Below are 15,365 nucleotides of genomic sequence, written 5' to 3' on the forward strand. Positions count from 1 at the left end.
AATAAAAAATAAAAAATAAAAAAATAAAAAAATAAAAGGTCCTACTTATTTCTGTGTTTCGAGTTTGAACCTTTTAAATATTTTATTCAATTAATAATATTAAGGTTTTTCTGCCAAACAATGTAATAAACATAACGGCAAACATAAAAACTATTACATTTATTGACATCAAATGTTACGATGATTAATTTATCCTTAAGAACTCTCCATTTACCTACCCAGAAACCCTGTAATGACGCGTACTAGCTTAAACGCAATCGGCGTGAAATCATCCCCACGTTGTAAAGAAAGACTCGTGACTTTTGCGTCATTTCCTAGGGATTAGTGGGGTATTTGATTGCCAGGAGACTAATTAATTATTAACCGAGCCTTCTTAGTAATGGGACACATTTTTCTAGCCATGCTTTATCGAAATACTTCCAAAATAAGTCGACATAATCTCTTAAGATGATGGAAGCCCACTTACACTGAGAGCCTTCATATTTTTCTCTGCGAAATATGGTTAAGTAATAATAGATTGTATGGAAGAAAGTGGATAATTTTATTTAATTTTTATATTATTTGCACATTTAAAATATATATGTATATATATGGAGACAAAGTTTACAGGTGGTTACAATCATTATCATTATTCCCTTCCCAGGCCTAATATATCGTGCCTAATATATCATAGGGAACTGCATCGAAACACCAATTAATGCGTAATTCCATTTTTTTTATGGCATTGTACCTTTATTTATTTACTGCTATGTACATTCTGCAGTCTAATTCTATGGGGCATATTAAAAACTGCAATATGCTTTGTCAGAAAACTAAATTAAAATATGGCGGGGGGTTATGAGAAAAAAACACATTTGCCAAACTCAGTATGTACTACAATTTTATTATTTGATTTCAAAAAGGTTTTTTGTTTTCTTTTATTTTTATAGTAGATTAATATAACTTTTAAAAAACATAAAGGTAAAATTTACAGGAATATGTTTTCATATTTTAAAGAAATAAAAATTAATTTAAGTCAAAATCTATGCTATGCATATACGTAATTTATAATCTCCTGGTAGTTATTTATTTCAGTTGAGTAATCAAAATTGTGTTATCCTTTTGTCAAATCCTTAGCATTTGATAAGACAGCAATTGCTGGACCGGCTTTGATTACCCCGTCCCGAATATTCTGACCAACGCGTTCCTGGAAATGCATATGTCCTTAATTAGAATCGGAGGAATTGAACAATAATTACATCTTAATTTACTATAGTAAAATGAATGAACAGGAATTTATTTTCACTGATACTACCTATTTGATAATTTAGTAGCAAGATTCAATCAATGAACAGGAATTTGTTTTCACTGATACTACCTATTTGATAATTTAGTAGTAAGATTCAATCAAACAGTTCAGTGATATAAGAAGAAATTTTTATTAGCCTATATTAATAAATGAGGCCATCAGTATTAAAGATAGCCAAACGCTTAAAATAGTTAATGATTATGATAAAATTATAATTATGATAAAATTATAAATAAATGTTTCAATGAAACTTCTTGGTTTAGTTTTACGTTTTATTATTTTGACCAACGAGCGGTTTGCCTAAGTAGGCATCTTCAAGACTGGTGAATTTTGTACAACGTTTACAGCGTTTATACTATTCTTAACATATTTTGAAGACAAGATCAAATAAGTATTTTAAATTTTACTTTAAATATTTACTTGATCTTATCTCCAAAATATGTTAACAATAGTATAAAAACTGTAAACATTGAAACAATTCACCAGTCTTGAAGATGCCTTTAAGATTAAAAAGATGGCATTAACTATAGAGTTTTATCAAGAAATATCAACAAAAAACATCAATATTGCTCAAAATAGGATCAAAAGCGGTCAATTATGTATTAAATACGTAAATGGATCATGAAGATCATTCTCAAAAAACCCTTGAGGTATTCAACGGAAGATCTATTTGCTGAGTTAAAGATATTGGATGTAAAACAATTGTTTGTGAGGTGCGTAGGCACCTCACAAATAACAACAATAAAAAAATAAAATGTCTAACACTGCGTTAATACAGGGTTTTTTTCAATTCGGCTAATTTTATTTATTGCACTCTGTCGTTGTATACTTAAAATATAAATATATATATTTAAACAATATTACTTTTAAAGCCGTGCATAATTAAGTAAAATAAAATGAAACATTGATATAAACTTACAATCCTTTTAAATATCTTCCATTTCGGCTCTGGTACTGGCGAACTAGTTACTTGTGATATCACCAACATTGCGATAATGAATATCGATATAAAGTTAGCGAAGAACTTCATGCTAATTGTTTTTTGCGCTTGTATCTAAATATAGAAAACGAAGTAATCAAACAGCTCTCTGAGGTTATCTCTTATGATTGCCCGAACAACTGCGGTATCCAGAGTCGGGATGAGGAGCTTATATATGGAAAAATTACAGTCCTTACTGTAGTTGACCGCTGAGGGGAAGAACCAAAACCTTCCGTCGGGGAAGTCCAGTAAGGAAAGATTATTTAGTCAGACTAGGCGCGAGCCGGTTTGACCGCATACATTGAAATAATTAATTATGATTTCAAGGAAATATGCGGTGCACTAGTAACTCGGTTCTTTTGTTAAATATAAATCAGTGGGTGGTGTTAATAAAGTTGACGGGGATTTCAAGTTTCCAACAATATGTTTATGAATAGGTCATTAACTGATTTTATCAATCGATTAACTTGATTCAACTTTAATTATTGAACTTTTATTTCTCCAAAAATACATGTGAATTGCTGTTTTTTTGCAAACGTAAATGGTATCCAATCCCTTTATTTATTTAAGAATATATTGTATTCTACAAAATTTCAGATTTAAAACTGAAATATTTACCAAAAAAATTATTTCAACATAACAATTTTGAATTATCAATTTAAAAATATTTTAAAACTACAGATTGTCTTGATAAATCTTGATATTTCTTTCTAAATTGTCTTTATTTTATTAGTCCTGTCCTTATATTTGTAAAAATAGTTATTTATCAGATTGCCTGTTTTTTGACATGAAGAACGTTAGTAGTAGTTTTTTTATTTACATGGAAATATAAAAACAAAAATACACTTCAGAAAAATACATCTTAAAATTAAGCGTGGGCCATTCCTTTTTTTAATTATTAAATAGTTTATAGCACATATATATGGTATGACATGACCATGAAATGAAAAGAAAAATAAAATAAAAGAAAAGAATTTTAAAAGAAAAACCAAATTAACATACGCTGATTACGAAAATATGATTTATTTGCAGTATGCATTTTTTTAAGAATGTGTTTATATACAGTAAGTAAGAAATTCCACAGTTAAATTATTTTATTTGATATTTTTACAGCTATTACAATATTAAATTACAATACTAGAGCTAATTAAAAAAAATCACTCTAAATCTAATAATACATAATATATAAGAAAAGAGTTTACGTAATTGTATGTGTCTGACGTTTGTATTCATGTGTGTGAATGTGAATGTGTGTATGCGTGAATGAATGAGGGAGAGGGTGCGTGTGTGTGGATGCGTAGGAATAAAAAAAAACTCGTACTTATATTTAATGGGTACAGGAAAGATCTTGGTAAGAAGTGTGATTATTAAAAAAAAATAGTTTATACCTACTTTCGAAACCTTTTTTAAAAATTTAAGTCAAGAAATGTTATGAATTGTATTTTTTTTAATGTATGGTAAATTTCAAAACCTTGTTCTGAGAAAAAATCATTTTATTTCAAAATTTAATTGATACACACTGAATAAATAATGAAAAATGTGAATAATGGATAATTAAAAACTACTCATTTTTATTTCCTGATAACGATCCTGATATTTGGCAACCTGGATAACTGAAGTTTGGACAAATGGAGTTCTAATGTAATTCTTTTAACCGTGAAGCATCAACATTAGATGCGTAATGCATCATTTTCATCATTAGTCTCCTTTCTGCAACCAGTGGTGCTAAGGGCACTGTATAAATGAACCAAACGCAGTGTATTTCGATCGCATATATGTTACATGAACGCTACATGATAAGTCTTACGCTCCTAATCAATATTACTATATCGTAAGAAATATTGCAGTACAAAACTTTGAAATCAATACGGCGGACTTATCTCCTGAGTAATAATAGTGAGGTATTTTGTTAAACTGTAGTAAAAAAACCTTTTTTTTTTTTCTTTTTTTAATTTAATTTTAAATGTGATAAAAAACAGAAAATTTTTGAAGCCTGTAAAATTGTATACTCAGTACCTGAAATATTTTTTATCTGGGTCTTATAACTCCTATAGCTTTTACTACGACGTCAATCGCAGGGCCAATTTCAATTATTGCTTTAACAATGCGTTGTCCCAATTGTTCCTGAAAAATAGAAAAAAAATAAAATCGTGGTGTGTTAATATTGGGAGGTATAAATATTTCTTAATATTCGTAATAGCACTTGTCTAATGGAAAAATATTTTTAATGTGTAATCATCGCTCCACCATAAATTTAATTTTTTAATTTTCTTCTTTGTAATGATGTAATCATTCAATTGTATTTTATTGTATTAATTTATAACTACAAAAAAATGGCAAAAAATACATTTCTGATATTTTTGAACAAATGGAATTTTAAACCAAAAAAATAGAATGAATTGTCTATCTATTTGAGTTTCAATACAAAAATACAACTAGCAACATGTGTAAAAAAATAGTTAAGAGAATCGGCCCAGCCAGAGAAATTTTATAAATAGGTATGAACATAATTTGTCTGTCACTCTCTCCCAGATGCCTTCCCGATATTGTGCAAAAAAGACAACAGCAAGTCGGACTGTTAATGCCTGACTAAAATTGAGGTTTCACTATCCTGCTTGCCCCGCGCTAAACCCTAACCAATTTTTTTTAAAGCGAGTATCAGAATGAAATTTTCTGTTTCAGTACTTTTTCCTTTTTAAAAAATTATTTAGTATTTTTATCCGCACGTCCGAAGACGGCTGATAAAATTGGGCTTTTTTATGAGTTTTTGGACCGTCCTAGCTTCTATGGGAGGAATTGTTTCTTATAAATTGGCCTGTAATTGGCTTATTTGTTATTTGTTTTGTTATATAAATATGATATCATTATAGCTGTTGGTTATCCAAATAAATAAAAAAATAAAAATAAAATAAAATAAAAAACAATTCATCCAAAAAAGAAAACATCGAACACGTCAATAGTAAATATCTATTGTTTGTAAAAAAAATATTATTGCTCTAGTGCCATATTCTAGGGAAATAATACGGGAATACGTTTATATGGAGAAAGGTAAGACTGCGTTTCGTTTTAATATTGATACTAATCTTCAATGAGAAAAGACAAATAAAAACAAAGAAAACGAGTACCGATTAACGAAGAAAAAGGTTGCTGTTTTCTCGGTCGATCTTCTTAATTTTATTACTGACGTGGGTAAAATTTTACCAGGATGTGATGTGAAACAAGTTTATAGCATTTTTCATGTAACGTAAAGTTTGAAAAAAATAACGCTTATGTATGAAAAACATATTATAAAAATACATAAAACAATATTTACTTACAACTTCCCCCCAAAACTTCGACTTTGGTTCGGGTATTGGAGAACTATTCACCAGTGATGTTAAAAATATAATTAAGAAGAAAACAGAAAAAATCTGAACAAAGTACTGCATGTTTTCTTATTGAAAGAAGAATTGTAATGGAGGAAACACTCTCACAATATATTTATGAAACTGTTATGGACCAAACTAAACAGCGTTTCTTTTTTATACGAGTATGCAGTGGAATAATAATAATTAGTTTGCTTTTATCAGCATAAAGTCTTATCTTCATTAGAAAAAAGTTTTTCTTTTGTACGACATAAATTTTTATTTCTAATGCGCACGTTTCATAATTAAAAAAAATGGAGAATTCCGTCAATGCATTTTTTTATAGCCATTGTAATTTTTATTTATTTTTATCGATTTACCCCTTAATAATAAAAAATCATCTTAAAGAATAAACAGGAATTCATGGTAAAAATGAAACAATGTTTTAAATTATGTTAACGGGGAGTAGACGAACTGTGAAGGAATACCTAGTCCCGGGGAGGATAATTTAAATAGTGGACTGTATTGTTGGGGTAGGAAGGTTACTCAACTCCGCTAACCTGCTGATGTTGAGGAGCGCTGTGATGCTGGAACCTGGTGGAGAAGCCGTCGGTCTCGCGATGCTAGCACAGCTTGTGTGGAGATGGCGGTCGAGTGGACGCTGGCACGGTTATGTTGTTTGTTGGGGGCACTTTATTTGTAGGACGTTATCTGTGTACTGACGATACATCATTTTTCCGGCACTCGCGCGTAAAATAATTGTTACGTGGAGTGCGCTAGGAAATGGAAGAATGAGTAACTAGATATTGATTTGTTTGAAAGTTGGTCCAAACAGTTGTTAGAAAGAAGTTTAGGATTGGATATTCCTGGGATTAGAAATGGAAACTCTAATGATTTTTTAATTTTTTGCTGGTTAAGTGGCCATTTTACATATTGTGTAACATTTATCATTCAGTCTTTAAATATCCACATTTTATTAACTCTCAGTAAAAGAGCTGAAACTGAAGAGAAAATCAGTTTTCCCTCTCTGTTGTAACAATTTTGCATCTGAATAACTCCGTTAAGAGAAAATACAGCCTGTCTATAAACATTTGGACGTACTCAAAATATTGTTTCATGTTTTTTTTTGTCTTTCTTAGTTCTTTTTATATTTGAGTGCTACGTGATATCTAAAAATGATGTTTTTATTATATCGTAATTCTACATTTGTACTATATTATTAAAGCCCAGAGTTTAAAAATGTTTCACATTTTTCGCCTACGGTGATAGTTTCGGAGATATAAGTAAAAAATCTTCAAAAGCGACCTTTCAACCCTCCCCCACCTTTAGGGGACCCCCCCTAGGGGACTTTTAGTGTGTTATGCAGTAGATACCAACAAACAAGCATGCCAAGTTTCAAAACTCCTGGATTTTTTCCCTCAATCAACTTCTTTTAGTCTTATTTGCCTGGGCTATTATAGTACATAATTCGTCCTAACTCAATACGAGACTTTAGTTTGATGGAGTTTTTTATAAGAAAATGATTTGGCTATTCGATCTATCATTCTTAAGACAAAACTTTACCAGAAAGTCAACCGATGTTGTATACAATGAAGGACGCCTGCTTTGACTAAATTCATAAGGATTATAAACATTATGTAGACGTGGAAATCACAAACATTAAGCAGGAATGGTGAATGTCACGCGGTGTGTAAAGTGATCACATAAATCAACCAGTGGCAGGTCATAAGATCCACCTTGTCCAATAATTCATTCATCTCATTTGAGACATCCTTAAAAAGTTATTATTATGGGTAGCTTTAAATGAAAGCATGACATGGTTAAAAGCTTAAGTTTTTTATGAACCATACCATTCGACTTTTAAAATATTGATTTATTTTATAAATATTTTTAAAGAAATTTAAATAATAAAAAAACATGTCAATATAAGAAAGACCGGATCTTGTCTTGAGGAAGTTTTTTTTTTTTTTGTCCTAGCTTTAATTTTATTTAATTTTATTTTATTTTATTAGTGCCTGTATTTATTAAAAGAAATTGTATTTACCATTGTTAGAATGGACTGCATAAGTTCGTCAAATAAATAAATAAATTATCAGCAATGTTTGGAGTCTGTTTAAACGTTTGAAAACATGAACCAGAACAAACCCCTTAGGGACCTGTTACTATTTACATATTTCAACAGAAATGAAGAGCATTTTTGGTAAGGTAAAATAGAAGTCTAGGTATCTACAGGGCTTATGACCTTTCATAAACTGGTTTAAATGGGGAGTTGTTAATAAATCCTAGTCCAAGAAGTATGAAAATTAAACAACATTTTTAGTTGTTGCCTCGTATGTAGGAGAAATAATTCAATCGAATGAATTTCACCCGTATCAATAAAGGTTTCAGCTCTTTAACTTCACAAACATTAACAGATTGAAGAATTGAAGAAATGTAGATGTACAAATATAAGCGGAATGGTCAATGTTACTCAGTGTGGTAAGTGGCCACTTTAACCAGCCAAAGACAGGTCATAGATGCCCTGTAGATGTCTAAGCTTCTATATTCCTATTTCTGAATCTCTGTTGTAATGTGTCAGTATCAGTGTTAGTCTACTATTACGAGCATTTTGAAGCGCTGTGAACGCTAGGCTCACGTGATACTAGCTATGGCAGTGCCCCAAGCGGCGAAGAAGGGAAGTTAAAAAGAAGGTCACGTGGTAGACAGACTGACCGACAGCATGGCGAATATAGTATTGCGCAAGATCAAAGTAATACCGTTGAAATACTGAAGGTTTTAATTTTAATTAAATACTCAAATATACATCTATTTTGACGTTCTTATAATGTAAAGTAAAATATTCGAAATTACTTTAAAAATATATAAATGCAAAAAATACACGGTACGCGGAAAACGAACACTTGAACCATCCAATGACAGGTCAGTTAGGTAAATGCCTAGACTCAATATATCATTCTCCGATAATTTCGATATCTCAACCGACATATCGCACCTGTAGGACGAAAACGACTCAACTCAAAAAATCAACTTTTTGGAAACTGCAAAGAAAGAATGTAATTTATTACATCTTCGCATTTTTCGTCGAATGGTTCGTGTTTTTTGAAGTAAGCACCAAATTTTGAGTTAGAAACTATACCGAAGGCATTCAGCTATAAATTCATGAAAAAAAGCTTAATAAAAATAAATTATTATAAGTTTCAACAAGACATTTATTTAATGAGCCATTATTAGATTAAAAAAAACAACAAACAAATGCACTTTGATAAACAAGATTATTATACATATTTTTTATTGGGTCAGATCATATCACCAAACAAATGTTTTTCTTTATTCGCAAAACGACATAAACTTAAAAAGGTCACTAAGATCATCGATAAGTCGGAACGAAACAATCACAAAGCTAAATTGAACGTTTTAATATTTTAAACAAAAAAGAAAATTTGTCATTTGTATCGGAATAAAATCGAGTCAACCGGCTTTTAGTCATTATATATTTATCTGCGTTGCGTCCTTCACACAGCAATATAAACACAACATTAATAACCTCAATTCTCTGAGTAACAAAGAGACCGATGTAACGGTTTTGACCTATTTCCACTCAAATGTTGCATTTTTTTTAATGCAGAAAGATGAACAATGTTCATTGAAGTCGTTTTATTATCTTAACTCATTTTAAGGTATTTCGAGTTTAGTTGTTTTTGTTCTAAAGGTACGATAGATCTTCGGTAGGGATATCGGAATCAGAATATAGAAAAGTTATTTTCCTCGTCTCAGTTGCAATATCGGTCTCTTTAGATGACTTACTAAGAGGTTTATGTTAAAGTAAAAGTCTACAACCATTTGGACATATTAAAAATATTTTCATCATCCAAAATTATCATTTGTTTTCACGGTTCTGTAAAATAATGCTAAGAATTTTAAAAAGTAAAGACGCAAACAGAAAAACATAAACTCCCTTTGTAAGATATTTGTGATTTAAAAAAATTATGTTTTAGTAAAATAATTAAATAAAATTTTCTTAAATCTAAAAAAAAAGTATGGAGCATATAAAGGAAAATTGAAATAATGTAACATCTGAATGTGAAGTAAATAATAAAGCAGATCGATTGTGATAAAAGTAATTGGCAATATCATGCCTAACAAAAAATAACATTTAAGAATATTAACAAATAATGGTACACACAACCCTTGTGTGAACTTCAGAAACATAGAGATGAAACGTACAAAGTTGCTCAAATAATTCAATCAGATGAAGAAGGAAACATGAAAAAATTTCGGAACGCAGTGCCTTTGAATTTTATAGCATACTAGCTGACATGACAGACGTTGTCCTGCCCGAACGTTGGCTTGCCTGCTATTAGCTTGGAAAAAGACTTTTCATTCATAAGTAGATACCTAGGTACTTCTAAATGATTGAATTCCTAAACTAAAAATTATTAATATTCGAATATTGAATTTAAGTTGGTACCTAGGTACTTACATGTTTAGATTTGAATTCCAAAATTTAAAATAATTCATTTTCAAATATAGAATTATTTTTGCAAATGTTGAACTCGGCTATTCTCACCAACAGGAGAGCACTTTATTCATGAATGCTATTTTCAAAAATGTATTTAATGTCAGTTTATATTATTTTAGTGTGACCAAAAATCCAGAAAAAATAAATAAATGGGAAGAAATTAAAAAGAATGTAAGGAAAAAATTTAATTGGGATCCATAAAAAGCGAAAGTTGTTTGTAAACATTAAAAAACATTTTTTTTAAACACAAAAAAACAACATCATTCCATTTTTTTTGTATATGCATTCGCATCGAATGCAACCCTGGTAGGTCGATGAAAAAAAGATTTATACATCTAAATTTAAATATCTACGAAAACGCACAGCGTAAAGATCTACATTTCACTGAAAACCGCTCGTTAATCGATTAAGCCGTTTAGGAGAAGTTCAGCGACATCACATTTACAGAAGAATTATTTACATAAAGACAATAATGTTGTCATTGAAGTCATTTTTTATTTATGTATTTTGTTATTGTATAATTTCTTTAAAATATATATGTATTTCAAGTAATTAATAATGTGTACAGTACGAGTATATTAATATTTCATACTCGATTTTTGTTTTAATATTTTTATTTTTAAGCACTCTTTATACCACATATATGTAAATGGCAGAAATGCCGTATATAAATAAATAAATAATGATTCAAAGCTGTTTAATTGTACAAATTTGTACAACTATCAAAAAAATTACATTACATTACAAAGCAACAGTCAATTTTTTAAATTAATTTTGCTTATAGTGAATAATCTTAAAATAAAAATAAAAAGACTGATCATCTCGTTTTAAAGTCTGTACGTAATGAATTTTCGAGACACGAAATCGAGAGCTTTAATTCAGTGTCCAATGCACCATTTAATGCTGGCGAGGGGATGGCGATGTCGATGGAAAAAAAATATAACTAAAATGATTTTTTAAATCTTCTTTGTGGCGAAAACGACCAATCGAAATGCATTTCGTGTTATTTGTCAACCTAAATTACCTCGATGCAACGCAATGGTTGAAATCTCCATAGATTCCGATTTGAATTGTCAATCCTACAACTGTCCACAGGATTGGCAGCAAAGCGCAGTATGCAAATAATGTAATCTAAATTCATAGCTATTCCACGTCCCGGTGCTAGGTACGTGATCTGCGGGATTCTGCTCCAAAGGTAAATATTTACCATTGGTAGATTTCACCCACGTAGTGTAAAATAATAGTAAAAAAAACTGTTGCTAATTTTTTTGTCAATAACATTTTAAAAAACATCATTCTGAGTTGCTATATTTAAAGGATTGTAAACAAAAAACTAGTTTCACCAAGAAAAAGATCATTAATATTAACATATTACAACAGAGGGAAAGAACATTTCAGAGAAAGTGAGAAAATAAATACAAAAACTAGATTTATTTTTATGGAGGCAATGTGCTTAGGGCTAAATGCTGCTATATGTTAATAGGTCAGCATCTAGCCACATATCTCTGCATCTAGCCAGACGTTAGATTTTAATTCGTCTTTAATATTGACTTATTTCCCTTTCGTACTTTAAACAGGCTTTTTTTTAAAAAAGTGTCCTCAGAACTATTAAAAAAATCATAATTCAAGCAAAATTGCTGGATGGAAAAAAAAATTGGTCACTTTTGATGAGTAGATTTGTGTACCGTGGGGAATTTGAGCCTTCGATACACACTGACGTACCTACCTAAAAACTTGAAGATAAAGGGTCAGTAGTGTATCTTCGCGATCGCTCCGGAAAATGTATCTTCAACTATGACGTCATAATGAAGGTATGTCACTTTAGCGCGTGGATATGTGTACCGTGGCGTACGCATCCCCTTGGTACATATTGATTTACCTATCCAAAACATAAAAGTTAAGGGTTAGTAGTGTATCATCGTAATCGTTTGGGAGAATTTATATTTAACTGTACCGTCACGGTGAAGGTATGAGGTACTTAACTTCCATTGTAATCGTGGCCTTAGACCCCAATTGGATTACAATGGGAAGTTAACCTTTATCTTTAATTTTATCTACAAAGTAAAATTAAGCTTTCTATTTGAAAAATAGAACACGTTTTTTTCTGAACACGTTCAATTACCGGTTACTGATACTGTTATACGAAAGTATTTTGAATTTTCTTACAAATATACACATTTTCGTACATAAATATCGATATTAGTTTATACCGTCTCAGTAGATTATACCGATGAAGATAGGCATTTATAATTGCGGCCTTGGTATCGTTACGAACGATTAACGGTTCGTAGCATTTACGAAAGTTGGGTAGATTAATTTAAAAAATGACCATTAACAGATTAAAAATTAAAATCATTAATAAAATCTCTATTTTTTTTAAATAATGATTTGTATACCGTAGGTATATTTCAAGTTTGAACAGGAGTGAATCGATGTATTTATTTATTTACGGATGTTGTCCATTTATACGATTCACACAGATAAATATTACAAAATAAGATCAGTTAAAATCATTTAAAAATAATAAAAGAAGCATTGACAAACATAAGGAACATCGAGACAAGATTTGAATTATATATTTAGTGGTCGTTTAAATCGTTGTAAACTTAAACCAAAAACGTCCAAAAGTTGTCTTGAGTAAACAATATGACTAAGACATTGAATAATTAAGGCCATAGTTTGTTAAATACTGATCGATGAACAGTATTTGATTGATTCTCAAACTACAAGTCAGAATATAGAATTTTACCTGTCCCATTAATGATGGCACATCGATTTAACCATTTAGTATGCCTAACATAAATATACAGGTTATATTAGTTCTATGTTTTTGTAGACTATAAATAATATTGTACGTTGACTCTATATCAGTATATGACTAGTATTGTATCGCGTCACCATCGTTATAAATGTAAAAATTGTCAGACCATATTGCCGATTGATCAAAGCAGCCAATAGTAGAAGTAAAAGGAACGTAGCGAATATGAACAAATAGAGTTAGGGGAGGATCCCATTAAGGTGAAATATTTCCCTGCTAAAAGCTATCTCTGAAAGAGCGATACGGATATTCCCAAATATTATCACTCGCGAATACAAACAAAATGTAACTACCTAACTAGCTCGTGTATAGTATTATACATGGATTGATTGTTGGAATTCAATCATCTGAACGTTTTACTTTTATATCTGTATCAATCTTTGCTTATGTGGGTGAGATTCATCTGCCTGAATTGTTTCACCCACTCTATATAGGCAACGCCTGAAAATACTTATTAATTTTTATACTTCTTTTTATGCCTTGAGGCTAAATTTTATTCCCTAGAAATGTATTAAGATTGAAATGTACTGCAACACAGAGGGAATACACTTTTGAGAAGGAAATAAGGAAGTCTAGATATTTTCGGGGTTGTTATTTTTAATATAATATACAAATGTAAATTTTTAATTTTTTAGGAAAGTTTAACACTTTTTTGCATTTTTATATATAGATACATATTATAATTTTATATTTAACCTTTTTACCTCTCTAATGGAGCAAGATGCTTATACAGGGAGTTCGTTTTACAATTATTTAAATTTCTCGCTTTTTTGTGATCTTTAAATAAATAAATTGATCAATCATGGAAATATCCCTTTTTTCTGATTTTCAAAGTAATAAAGGTCTATGAAGTACTGTCCAGTAGAAAAAAGGTGAAATTTTTGTTTTAATTTGTAATTTTGAATTATCGCAAAAGCGGTAATTCCATTGGCCACGCCCTCAATACGCAACGATTCATGTTTATCTGTTCCTGATCATTAAAATTTTTGTAGAACATTGTCACAAATCTTGACGTAATAGCTTTGAAGGCAAAACATGTCGCGTTTTTCTAGTGGCGAATTTAAAAATAAACTTTGTTATATTTATACATGGAGACAGTTCTCCACAATATTCGCATTGATTTTTAAAATAAATTAATTATTCTTAATCCATTTCGTATATTTATATCGGTATTCGTAGCATGTGATATTTCCCTATTAGGATAGAGTGGGTATAATATGATTATTTAATTTGGATTTGAATAAATTTATATTTTCAATACTTATTATTTTTAACGATAGTATATTTCAATCGGGTAGTGGCTCCGCGGCTAGTGTCTCGGACTCAAGGGTCAAAAGTCTGTGGTTTAAATCCTACACTACCCCAACTTGATTCCCATTTTCTAATAGTGAGTTATTTATCACTCGTTAAAAATGTCACTGAAAATTAAGTATGTAGGCAGATATTTATTTTTATTTAATAAGACAAAAAAAGTAGGACTAGTGATTTAACATAAATCAGAAGTAAATCTTTTTATTTTTCGTAAATTTAGTAAAATAGTGATTTTTTTCTTTTAAAAAAATTGTACTGGTATTAAATATTTGTGTTTGAAAGTTTATTCTTCTATATATTCACAATCTTTTAAATGATTTTTCAATTATTACATCATTTTAGGAATGTTTTTTTGGGAAATTAACAAAGATTTTGTATCATACTCCCCATCCCACAATTCCATACCTTAGAATCGATTGTTTTATGGCAAAAAACACTTGGCTTGTGAAATGTTTATTTTTTTATCGAGTGTAAAATGATTAAAAATAAGTAAATAGATGCTAGAAAATTAGACCCATCGAGCCTTGTAATGTGTATAACTGTATTTCACCCAAACAAAAGACATGCAATTAGAAATATGACATGCCTTTAAAATTAAAAAAACACCTGCTTGAATGACATTTATCTTTTTGGTGGAGACTATAGGCAGTGTTTGGTTTAAAATTATACTTTTATTTTATAATGGATAACTGCGCGACCTGGGTATTGTTTTTGATCAAAAATTATCCTTTATTAGGCGCATAAATAATATTACTAGTAAATCTCTAAAAATGTTAAGCTTTATGTTACGTGTGACTAAGTAATTCAAAAACATGGGCACTTTGAAGTTGATGTATACTTCATTAGTGAGAAGCCAATTAGAGTTTAACTCTACAATATGGACTCCTTACTACAACTGTCACTAAAATTTTCTTGAAAGAGTCCGAAAAAAATTCTTACGGTACATAAATTTTAAACTTAAAATCAGTCATGAATTTTTAAATTACGATTTTTTACTAAAAACATTAAATTTGTTAAATCTTAACAATAAAAGTAAAATTATAGACCTTTTAAATTTATTCAAAATTGTTAATTCAATGTGAGATTGCCCTGAACTATTATCTCTC

General features: G+C 30.0%; 1 protein-coding gene across 2 annotated transcripts; it reads right to left on the minus strand.

Moving 5' to 3' along the window:
- Positions 1-853: 853 nt before the first annotated feature.
- LOC148279311 (cecropin-B-like) lies at positions 854-5,782 on the minus strand. 2 transcript variants are annotated; one of them, XR_015822925.1, is made up of 3 exons: positions 5,585-5,782; positions 4,284-4,391; positions 854-1,186 (listed from the first exon to the last, which is right to left on the minus strand). XR_015822925.1 is itself a non-coding variant. In XM_088230135.1 (2 exons), the coding sequence occupies exons 1-2, from the start codon at positions 2,316-2,318 to the stop codon at positions 1,094-1,096; spliced, it is 204 nt and encodes a 67-aa protein (XP_088086261.1). In that variant the 5' UTR covers positions 2,319-3,176; the 3' UTR covers positions 854-1,093. The 2 variants fall into 2 exon arrangements, 1 of the variants encoding a protein (XP_088086261.1); XM_088230135.1 differs by lacking the exons at positions 4,284-4,391; positions 5,585-5,782 and adding an exon at positions 2,208-3,176.
- Between the last annotated feature and the right edge of the window lie 9,583 nt (positions 5,783-15,365).

This window comes from Micrasema longulum, unplaced genomic scaffold (assembly GCF_059751315.1).
Source record: "Micrasema longulum isolate JH-2025_06_02 unplaced genomic scaffold, ASM5975131v1 h1tg000732l, whole genome shotgun sequence".
Taxonomy (NCBI): Eukaryota; Metazoa; Arthropoda; class Insecta; order Trichoptera; family Brachycentridae; genus Micrasema; species Micrasema longulum.

Bases quoted from the DNA above. Each gene is read 5' to 3' on its own strand.
- LOC148279311 (XM_088230135.1), bottom strand. From the start codon at position 2,318: ATGAAGTTCTTCGCTAACTTTATATCGATATTCATTATCGCAATGTTG. The intron at 1,187-2,207 runs GTAAGTTTATAT...ATGCATTTCCAG, and splicing joins GGAAGATATTTAAAAGGATT to GAACGCGTTGGTCAGAATAT.